Here is an 11,842-nt window from a genome sequence, read left to right on the forward strand (position 1 = left end):
CAAACATTTCAAAGTTTGTTTTTTGTTCCTAATAATCGAATCACCAACTATGACGGCCGACCTAACCCTTCCCTCCTGGGCAGTAGGCCTTGGGTAGATATCCTCAGTGCGAAAGGACAATGCATCACCTGGAGAGCACCTGGAGAGGGTGATGTGTGATGTGTGACCATCTCAAGGTGACTGGAATTAAAATTTCTCAGGTATGGAGAACTGGGGATTGTTTTCTATCCTTATTAGTTTTAATTATTGAATATTATTTGATGTCTGCCTTTTTTGATATATTTTATTGGTGTTTGGAAGTTTTCAAAAATTTGTAATGAGTTAAATTACTGGAGGTTCTCTTCATCAGCAGTTTTGAAATATATATTTTTAGTATGATTTTCCTATTGTGATTGATGTTTTATAGTTTTTGATTTTATTGTTTGATGTTTTATGAGGAATGATGGTATTTTCTGTTTTTCCATTGCTGCATTACATACAGTCTAATGTGTTGTGATTTCCAGTTTAGTTTGTCTGTGCATTTCTGTATATATTTTATGGTCCCTTTATTATGTATTTGATGACTCACCAAATTGTATGTGTAATTGGGTACCCATGGGCCAGTATGGAGAAAAATCCCCTGGGCCACTATTTTCCCACAATCCGCCCCTGACTAAAACAGAAAATTGAAATGCAATTTTGAATTTGATTCAGCCTTCACAAGCTCAGAAAAAATCTATTCCTCATTCATAATTTAAAAAAATTCAGTCATAAAACTCTTCAACAAAATCAGCAACCAATTCAGAATGCAGAATATTCAATGTTTTTAGCTCAAAAATTACAACCAGTAAAATAGTTCACCACTTCCTCAAAATATCTCAAAGGTTCCCTTTTAACCAGATCAGCTGTAGCCCCCGGAATATTAATCAAAGTTCCCTTTGTCCTTTTAGTTCAGTGTGAAAGGGGGTCCCAATTCCTTCAAGCTTTACAGTCCTCCTCAGGGGCTTGGCTGTACCGATACAAAGACAGTTCAGTGAAAAGTCACTCATATTTCGAATTCCCCAGAACCTTCGTGACTCCAGTTTTATTCTCACAGTCTCTTCCCACAAGAGCAATCTCTCTCACTTTCCTCATCACAAGGTTTTTGGTTCCAAAGTCTCACTTCTGTTTCTCAATGTCCCACAAATATCTGAGGTCCTCACAAAATTCACCCCCTTGTGCAGCCAAAATGCAATTCCTGGCCCATGCTGGAACTTTTCATAGGCATCCCTCACCTTGGGTCCTGCCAGCTTCCAACACATCTCCTCTTTCACAGTCACATCCCACAATACTCACTTCTGGGAACCTTGGGCTCCAGTCACTCCAGCACCTGCTGTGCCTCAGAAGGGGCACTTGATTAATCTCTTCATTCTCTCTTTCTCTCTGCAGTTCAGCTCAGTCTCTGATACCACTGGGGATGGTACCATAGCTCTTTCCATACCATTCCTTCACTGCATTCTTCCAGACTCTCTCTAGGGGCTAATAGAAACCCACAAACTCCTCACTTCCAGTTTCTCCAACTCTCAGCAAGTTGAAGCATCTCACACTTCTCTTTCTTTTCTGAGGTACCACAAGAGATGGCACTTACACCTCTCTCAGTCTACAGTTCTGGCGAGGCTTATCCAGAGTCTCTTTCTCAGACAATCAGCAATTTGCCCATGTGCACATTAGCTTTTATACCACACTAACCATAAACTATCATTGTTGGGATTCCCAGTTGTGAGCTGCGTGGCTAGTCCCCCGTACCTATCCCAACGCTCGGCAAGCTTCCCGGCCTTCGGCGCAGTGTGCCCTGGCCCCGAGCCGTGCACCTCCCTAGGCGCGCGTGAGTCAGCCCGACTCTAAAAGGGGCCACGGCGGGAAATGACGGCCCGGGCCCTGAAGATGACGTCAGGACTGAGGGGTATTTAAACCGTGGCTCAGTCCCCAGTTCCTCGCCTTGGCAACAGGTCCTTCTCCTTTGGAGTGCTAGTTGCTGTTCCTGATCCAGTGTTTCCTGCTGTTCCTGACTCCGTGCCATTCCTAGTCTCTGGTTCCTGCTTCCTCTTCCTCAGTTTGATCTCCTGGTTCTGACTTCGGCTTGCTTCCTTGTCTCTGCTTGTCTGCTTCCTGTCTTGACCCTTGGCTTGGTACCTCATCTCCGCTTGTCTGCTGCCTGCCCCTGACCTTTGGTTTGGCTCTCCGTTTTGCACATTTGCTGCCAGCCTTGACCTGGATTCCTGACGCCACTTCTGCCTGCTGCTAGACCCGTCTTCTCCGAGGACACCCACACCTAAGACCTGCCAGCCCTGGTTCCCAAGAGCTCAACCTGAGGGGAACGAGGGCTGGGTATAGGTGAAGCTCCAGTGGGTCGTCCTCAACTGCACCACCTTCCGGCAATAAGGACCATTGGGGGCCTTCCCTTGGTGGTAGCACCAACTCTTGTCCCAGTCCAAGGCTCCACACCGCTAACAACCATTGACTCAGAATTACCACTCATACCACTGACACACATCTTCCTGCTCTTCCTTCAACATAAGGCTAGAAGTTTTCACATGTTAAACTATAGAGTAAAAGTTTCACCCTAGAGCATTTCCCCAAGCTATACCCCCTATGGGTAGGGCTAAGCTGCCTCCCTAGCCATCCCCTTCTTGTGCCATTTGCTCTGGAGGAAGGTGTTGCAATGATGTCCTCAGAGATTGTCCTCCAGTTGGATGACATCATTTTTCAAATGCTGGGACACAAATAAGACCTCTGGAGGCCTAGGCTACTTATCCGAATATCAAAAGATATCCGGATAAGTAGCTAATTTACACTTCCAGTGCAGCTTCTGTCAGGAGCTGCAATGGAAGCACCAGAAGTGATTATCTACTATACATTGCTCCCGGAAGCAGTTTTGTAAGTGGGAGGATGGAAGGCGGGCCGGGTGGGGGTGGGGCAGGGTCTCCCCGGCCCACTACTATTATGCTGAACAGGTGAATGGGGACAGAACCCTAGCTGGGAAAACTGTTATTTTTTGAAATAGAACAGGTGAAGGGGAGTGGAGATGGGCCCTGATCTGTGGAACCCTGAACCAATTTTACAATATAGCAGGGTATTTTGGGTGGGAGTGGGGCAAGAAATGTGATGGGGAAAGGAGGGGATTGGGCCATGGTACATTTTTTTTTCAAAGTGCTACTTATCCAGAAATGTAGCAAGTTATTTGGCCACATAAGACTGGATAACTTTATATCTCCTCTGAAGAAGGTCTAAAAGCATAGCTCTCTGCTTCAAACGGCAGGGGAGAAAGACTGATACTTTATGCATATCCAGCATAGCTCTCTGCTTCAACGGCAGGGGAGAAAGACCAATACTTCACGCATATCCAGCATAGCTCTCTGCTTCAACAGCAGGAGAGAAAGACAGATACTTCACGCATATCCAGCATAGCTCTCTGCTTCAACAGCAGGGGGAATGAAGAAAAGTGGATCTATATACAGACAACAACCAACAAGGACTGAATTACATAGTCTGGGTAAACAAATAAACATGGGTGTAGCTTGCTTATTGCGGCGGTTACTACCCCTAACTAATTAAGCTAGATATTTCACTTAGATGCAGTTCCAGCACTGCTCTCTACATTAATGGTGGGGGTGGAAGGGAAATAGAACCAAAAGGTTACTAAGAGCCAAGAGAAACAGATAAGTATGGGAAGAAAAAAAAGTGTGAAGCTTGCTGGGCAGACTGGATGGGCTGCTTGGTCTTCTTCTGCCATCATTTCTATGTTTCTATGTAAAGTTTATTCATTTACTTTAGCTGGATATAAATGAAATTTGGCTAAGGTAGCTGGATAATTAATCCCCCCCCAAGAAACACCTCTGGAATTTTTTATCCAGCTAAATTATAGCCAGATAATGACTTATCTGTCTACAACTTAGCCAATAAGTGGCTGAATAGGTCAAAACTAGCCATTTAGATGGATAACTTGTGAGTAATCTATCTAAATAGCTTTTGAATATTGATTTCCCAGAGATTCCTTCTTTAGACAACCAGCACCTTTAAAGGGTAAACACTGGATTTTGTACCATTGAAACTAACACAGCCATGGTCTACCGTCACCAAGCCACTTACACTATTAACACACACGTACTGGGCCTGCCCTTTAAAACCTTATCTGGAATTTTTCCCAGTTTACCAACAGATAAATGTTTAACCATTTAGAAAATATCCCACACTTCCAACCCCTTATGGGAAGAGCTAACTATGAGGCTCCTCCTACTAACCATCCCCTTCTTGTAATCTCAGAATGAACTGTTTGAACCAGAACATTCTGATGGTAAAGTACAACAATGTAATTAAACTTTCAGTAGTAACCTTACATCTATTTAAAGCACAGTCCTTCAAAATAAGGGGCTAGTATCCCATCTAGTGGCATCTGGGCCACATCAAGGTGGTGAAATAGTGTGGACACAGTGATGGCCAGGGCAATGAGGAATATTAGGGTACATAGGGAGGGCATAAACAATTGAAAAAAAGAGATGATGATGATGCCTCTGTATAGATCAGTAAGACCTCACCTAGGGTATTGGATCCAGTTCTGGAAGCCATACCTCAAAAAAGATATAGACTGGGTGGAGGCTGTCCAGAGAAGGGCCAACAAATTGATGTGTGATATACATCAAATGTCATATCAAATGAGAGTTCTAATCATTTATTATAGAGGACAGGAGTAATGGGAGATTATTATAGAGTCATGCAAAATACCTGAAAGGTATAAAATAATTTACAAGACTATTTGTAAGAAATAGGGGGTGGGTGAGCCCTTAGTGCTACGGTATTGTTGATGCAGCCTGGATGGCAAGCCCCTAAGTCCTACACTGGCAGCTGGCGAGCACACACTGTAGTGGGACAGTCTAGAGCTTCACCCTTACCAACTGCCTCTTCTGCAGATTCTGATGGCCAGCAGGACTTAGGGTGGAAGTGGTAGTGGAAGTGGTAGTTAGAATCTAGAGACAAACTAGAAACCGAGGAGACAGCAGGGTTATAGAAGTCAGAAGGCAGGCAGTGAGCAATGATATTCAGGTCCAGGCAGGAGGTCAGGTCTAGGTGGCAGGCAATCATGGCCAGGTCCAAGGAAGAGGTGAAGATCCAGAGCAAAAAGCCGAGGATGGATGTGGACACACAGAAGAGGACAACAAGGAAGACAAGTTGCACAGACTGGGCTAGAAGAGAAGGCAGGATGAGGCTGGAATGGAAGGCAAGAAAACCTGGATGAGGCTGGAATGGAAGGCAAGGCAAGGTAAGGGCTGGAGAGATGAAGCACAAACTAGGATCTAGGAATGCAGAAGAAGCAACATGCACTGCACAGGAATGCAGGATACCCATTGCTGAGGTGAGGAATGGAAGTCCAGGTAGCATTTAAATACGGCTGAAGTGCTGACATCATTGATGAGTGCAATGGGCACTTTCCCATTGCAGGCTCTTTAGTGCGTGGTCCTATGTGCACGTACCTAGAGACGATCGAGTGAGTGGCTAAGATGGCGGTATCCTATGCCTTGTGAGGAGTGCCTAATGGCATCCTGCTGCAAGCTCCAGGCCAGCTGTGTCAGCATTGTGGATAAATACAGTGGTTTATGGGGCCTTCCCATGAGCTGCAAATCTTAACAGTACCCCCCTCAAAGCCTCTTCCCCATTTTCCTGGGACCAGTTTTATTGGGGAATATTTTGTGGAAATCTTTGAGAAGCTGTAGGGCTTGCATATTAGCAGCTGGTTCCCAAGAATTTTTTGTCAGGTCCATAATTCTTTCAGGAAATGAGGTACTGTAGTGAGTATCTTCTTTGATGGCCACTTCAGTGGTCTGGAGGAATGGTCTACCCAGCCAAGATAGAATGGCTGTCTTTAACAGAGAGACATGGAATACATTATGAATCCTCAAAGATGGTGGTAGTCTCAATTTGTATACCACAGGACTCAGTTGATGGTCAATAGGAAAAGTTCCTATAAACCATAGAGCAAATTTCATAGAAAGCATCTTTAGTTTCAGGTTCTTGTGACTGTCTGGGCCACAGGTACCTCAGGAGAGGCCTTGGTAATATAATGTTCATGACAATTAGGACCCTATCTGGCAGTTTTCATCATTGCCCAGTTCATGTAGGACTGATGATACAGTAACCACAGCAGGCCCAAAATGATGGTGTTGATTGCCTTGGGTAAAATATAGAGGCTGATTTGTTCCCAGAAAACAAATCGGAAGCCAATCCAGTTAGCTGTATAGCAGTGAAAAAAGTGAAGATCGGTATATGAAAAGCCCTTTATTGGAATTGGTCCGACTCTGGCTGAGTTTCGCTCTTTGGTCGAGAGCTGCCTCAGGGGCAATGCTTATTGCCGGCAGAAGTTTCACCACCTAATAGCGGCAGATTATTCTGCATACACTATGCAGCCCTGTTTGTGTGCTTTGTGAAAATACAATGTGATCACTGCATCCGATGTTGGACAACACATTCAGATGTTCTAGCCCACACAGATTGCTGTACATCCTAAGAATAAAAGCAAAAGACCAAAAAAAGAAGGAGCATATTCTGTGAGGGATCAGTCCTGTTGGCATGCAGTAAGCTCCACCAATAAGCATTACCCCTGAGGCAGCTCTCGACCAGCGTGAAACTCAGCCAGAGTTGGGCCAATTCCAATAAAGGGCTTTTCCTACACCGATCTTCACTTTTTTCGAGGCTGATTTGTTTTACATGCATGACCCCAGTTTGTAAGTTCAGTGGTACTGTCATCTTAGTAATCTATCCTGGCAGATAATATACATAATTGGAGGATATAAAAATCTGGGAATTCAAGGGGACTGTGGGTATGTTATAGTGTTGAACCAGAGCCTCATGGATAAAGCTACATCCAGCACCAGTGCCCAGGAAGGCAAGATCATCGACAAGGATGTCTTCACAAGACAGACGTACTGGAACCAGTAGTTGTGGAGAGGTGCAAGGATGACCTAGGGTGGCCTCTGGGTAGCGCCTTGTGAGTTGACCTGGAGTACAGTAGTATAAGCAGAGGTTGAATGTTTGATGCCCCTGTTTCTTGTCACCCGAGATGCTAAACTGATCCACTTGCATAGGTTCTACTGGTATGAACATGATTCTGGAGGATGTCGGTTGGTCACAGATGTCTGAAAATTTGGAGCAAGACAGACAAGGCAACTAGTCAAAACTTCATTCTTTGGCCTGTTCCTGGAACCACAGGTCTTTTCGCACAGATAGACTGATGAGTCCCTTTAGGTTAGGTGGTCCATCTCAGGCAGCCATCTCATCCTTAATGCGTTCTGAAAGTCCCAGTTGGAAAACTGCCATCAGATAGTCATTGTCCTACTGGAGTTCAGAGGCAAAGGTGTGAAAGTGCACCGCATACTCACTCACAGACAAGGAGCCTTGTCTGATCTGCAGGAGTTCTGAAGATTTGGAAGTTGTACGACCGGGCTCATCAAAAACTTGCCAGAAAGCTTGCAAGAAGAGAGCCAGATCCCCCAGTAATGGCTCATCCCTTTACCAGAGGGAGTAGACCCAGGCCAATATGGGGCCACCCAGCAAGGAAAGAATGTAGGTTACCTTGACTTGGTTTGTTGGAAATAATGGTGCATGTAGCTCAAATTGCATCCAAGACAGGTTAAGAAAGCCTTTTCAGATTCTAGGATCCCCATCATATCTTGGAGGTGGAGGCAAGTGGAATGTGGGCATGGCAAGTTGGAAGATGGGTGCTGGAGAAGGCATTGGAGCACACTGGACCTCAATGCCCTGAATATAACCAGACATAGTGTTCAGCTAATCCTGCTGCTGTTAAAGCTGGTGTTTTTAGCCCGCAATGGTGGACGTGGTGGGTGAGACTGCCGAGCTATTCCACACAGCAACCTGTAATGGTTAGGGGGTGTGTAACCCTATAGTGCTCCAGCAAAGTTAAAGTAACCTTGAGGACAAGTCCCTGAGGCCTACGCCAGAAGTTGGCAAATGCACCCTGTAGCAGGACAGTCTTGAGCTTCACCTTTACCATCTGCCTCCTCCACATGTTGAGCCCATGGATTCTAGCAGCTGGCAGGAGTTAGGCGGATCCCTATGTTGAGATGATAGAGTCCAGAGAGTGAGGAGACAGCAGGCTTATGGAAGTCAGAGGAGGGCCAAGTTCAGGGCAGGCAGTGATCAAGAATGGTCCAGTCCAGGCAAGTCATCAGGTCCAAACAAGAGGACAAGATCCTGAGCGACAAGCTGAGGGTGGATGTGGACATACAGAAGACATTGAAAAGGACAACAAGGAAGACAAGCTGGATGGACTGGGCTAGAAGACAAGGTAGGACGAGGCTGGACTGGAAGACTAGACAAGGCTGGATGAGTCTGGTCTGGACAAGGCTGGATGAGACTGGATTGGAAGATAAGGCTGGAGAGATGAAGCAGGAACCAGGAATAGGGAATGCAGTAGAAGTAACACACATTGCACATGAATGCAGGAGACCCATTGCAGAGGTGAGAAAGGGAAGTCAGGGAGGTCCTTAAATAGGACTGAAACACTGACATCATTGATGGATGCCATAGGCACTTTCCCGCTGTGGATCCTTTAACTAGTGCGTGGTCCTGTTCGCCTGCACTTAGAGAGGATCAGAGGAGCGGCTGAGATGGCAGCATCCTGTGCTGTGTGAGGAGAGCCTAACTGCATCCTGACGTAAGTTCCTGGCCATCTGCTTTGGCATTGGGGTGAGTCCAGCAGTTTGAGGGACTTTTCTGTGAGCTGCGAATCTTAAAGCTATGTCAATGGAAATGAAGGTCGAGAATTGGTTACAGAATGAACTTCCAAGAAACTAGATTCAGAACAAACAGCAGAAAATGTTTCCTTACCAAATGATTAGGGATGCATAGAATGACCTTTCAGTAGAGGTGCTAGAAACATCAGTGGTGGAATTCAGGAATGCATGGGATAAACACAGAGGATCTTTCTTTACAAACAAGTGAACTACAAGCCAGAGATCAACTGTGTTCTATGGCATTGTTCCAGGAAGTTAATTGGGAAGACTAGATAGGCCTTAGAGACCTCTTCTGCTGCCATATTCTAACAGATGTTAACAATTGTTTTCAGATTGTAGAATAATTTTTATTAATAGTAACACTTTATTTCTCCTTAGGTTGCCTACAGAACCTTACAAGAAACAAAAAATGTGTCCAGAAATGCATTATCAAAAATTGGGACTGCCTGGGGTGTAGCATTTCTTCTTTCTGCTCCTCCGATACTATTGTGGAATATTGTCACAGGAAGCAGTGATGTTGCTGACCCTGAGGGACCATGCATAGCTGAAATTTCGACTGCCTGGTATTTCATGATTTGCATTTCAACAATTGATTTTTATTTACCATTAATTAGTGTCATATACTTCAATTTAAGCATCTATTGGAATATCATAAAGCGAATTCACAAAAACCAGAACTTGAATTTGCCAAGGAATATAGAACAGGCAACTGTTTTCTTTATATCAGAAAAGAATAAACCTGCAGAATATCAACAATCACCTCTTTATTTTGTGGAAGAGGGACAAAAGTCATTTTCAACCGAGTGCACGCAGAACCCGACTTTATTCACTGGAGAAAATAATAAGCCTGATAATATGGTCTCAAGAGAATCCACCTTATCAATCAGTCAGCAAAGCAATGCCATAAACCTGAATGCCACTCGCCATTCTAAAATAGAAAAGGACAAAAAAATAGCAAAGTCTCTTGGAATAATTGTGGGCATTTATTTTATTTGTTGGGCACCATATACACTGCTTACACTAATACGGGCAATCTGCCAAGGAGTATGTGTAGATCTCTTATGGTATGATATCACAGTTTGGCTTTTATGGAGTAACTCTTCTATTAATCCCTTTTTATACCCTCTGTGTCACCAAAAATTTAGAAGAGCTTTCAAGAGAATTATGTTCCGTGCATCTTAAGGTAGGAAGCAGAAACAGATGTATAGATAAAGATGTTCAAGATTCTGGATTTTCAGAAGATGAATTATATGTGTTATCAGTCAGCCTGTGAAATGCACTAAATATGCTATAACCTGGTTTCTTTTCAATGTCTAATATAATTGTCTGCTTTGCTGCCTTTGCTCTTTAGGAAACAAAGGTATAATTACACATAACTTTTGAGCATGTGGGGATTTTATGGTGATACTTTTCTGACAGACGTCATTTATAATAATTCTGTAAGTGCTAGAGGTGAGATTGAACTGTCCACACAAGTTAACATTGAGCAACGGCACTGCTGTTATTTATATGTTACTTTTATATTGCCTTTCTTATATTTTATATTGAGGGCTGAGGTAAAAAATGGGAAATGCTATGGGTTATATCAAGTAAAAAAAACAACAAAAAAAGAGCCAAAAAATCCCACATTTAAATAACTATCACAAAAAAGGGAAATATAAGGTAACTTCACTACTTAATTGCCAAAATAATACACTTCACTTTTTAAGCTTGTTTTCTTTTTCTTGAATTAATATATATTTTTGACAACAGCTATTATATTTTGAAAATTTATAAAAGAAAAAGAAAACAAGTTTAAAAAGTGAAGCGTATTATTTTGGCAATTACCATAAGTAGTGAAGTTACCTTATATTTCCCTTTTTTGTGACAGTTATATCAAGTAAAGCCATGTTTGTTATTATTAAAACTCGTCTTTTCTTCTTGAGTTCTTCCTGAGTTATTTATTGCTTATTTATACTTGAAATATTCAAGGAGGTCCCAATGCAAGATTCAGAAGTTGAATAGGGCAATTATATTCCAGTTTGTTTCAATTCATGGTGATTGAAATGCAGAGTTCTAGCAACCTTATTGGTTCTGGAGAAACATGGAGCCTTTGTAATCTATGATACCTATAGAAGGAGTGACAAAAGTGTTGCTATAGTACTGAGCATGGCAACCGCTGGCGCACATACATGAGAAAAGCACAGCTGGCCCATGAGTTTTGAAAGTGCTTGTGGTGCCTCTATTGTGTGTGTGTATGTGTGTGTGTAGAGGCTGGTATTTGGCCAACCTGGCTGGTTTTTTTTTCCAAGAGAAGCCAGGAGCTAACTCATCAGAAAACAGGCCAATGTAAGTCAGCTGGGACTATTCTGCTGCCTGATATGCAGGAGTGGGGAGTGGAAAACAGTTAAAATATTAATAAAAACACCTAGAAAGTGAAGTAGAATTACATTTTGGAAAATTTAATCTACCACATTACCTAACTTCAAAATTCAGTTTTGCTCTGGATTTGATGACATCAGTGCAGAGTTTTGAAGAGCTGCCGACAATAAAGTGTGACAGATCCAGGTCAACAGGAAAGCTAAATAGTTTTTTTGTTTGCACCTTATGTGCTATAACAAAGCTACTGATTGGCTCGACTACTTGTTTACGGAGAGCTGAGTCTGATGTGGTAGTCTCCCATAGCAACAGTGACCCAACTTCAGAGTGTGGCATATATGTAGCTCTTACATGCATAAAGTTCATTTAAATATGTAAAACCCAATTTTAAGTGTGTAAATCCTTTTGAAAATTACCCCCCAAGATTTTAGAATACTTATCTGATAATTTAGCAGAACCATTTCTGATACCATCAGAAAAGCCATTGTTTTTATAGCCACCTTTGCCACCACTATCTTTAGTGGGATGGGTTTAAGCAGTTTTCTTCACTCTCTGAGGATCATGCTGCACACCAAGCTAGCAAAAAGCCACAAAAGACACCACTTAGACTCAAAGTCTGTTGTTCGGAAATAAAGCCCTAGTCCTTTGTTGTAACTGATGCCAAGGTAAAACAAAGTCCAAACAGTACACTAGTGCAGTGGTTCTCAACCGGTGTGTCGCGA

General features: G+C 43.2%; 1 protein-coding gene across 1 annotated transcript in view; it reads left to right on the plus strand.

Annotated features, from left to right (window-relative positions):
• The window catches only part of LOC115083377 (histamine H3 receptor-like), an 82,259-nt gene extending 75,311 nt beyond the window's left edge, over positions 1–6,948 (plus strand). Inside the window, exon 4 of the mRNA XM_029587178.1 lies at positions 6,842–6,948. Within this exon, the coding sequence (XP_029443038.1) occupies positions 6,842–6,948 (107 nt within the window). The remainder of the gene's footprint in view (positions 1–6,841) is intronic.
• The last annotated feature ends 4,894 nt before the right edge of the window (positions 6,949–11,842 follow it).

Source organism: Rhinatrema bivittatum, chromosome 2, assembly GCF_901001135.1.
Source record: "Rhinatrema bivittatum chromosome 2, aRhiBiv1.1, whole genome shotgun sequence".
Taxonomy (NCBI): Eukaryota; Metazoa; Chordata; class Amphibia; order Gymnophiona; family Rhinatrematidae; genus Rhinatrema; species Rhinatrema bivittatum.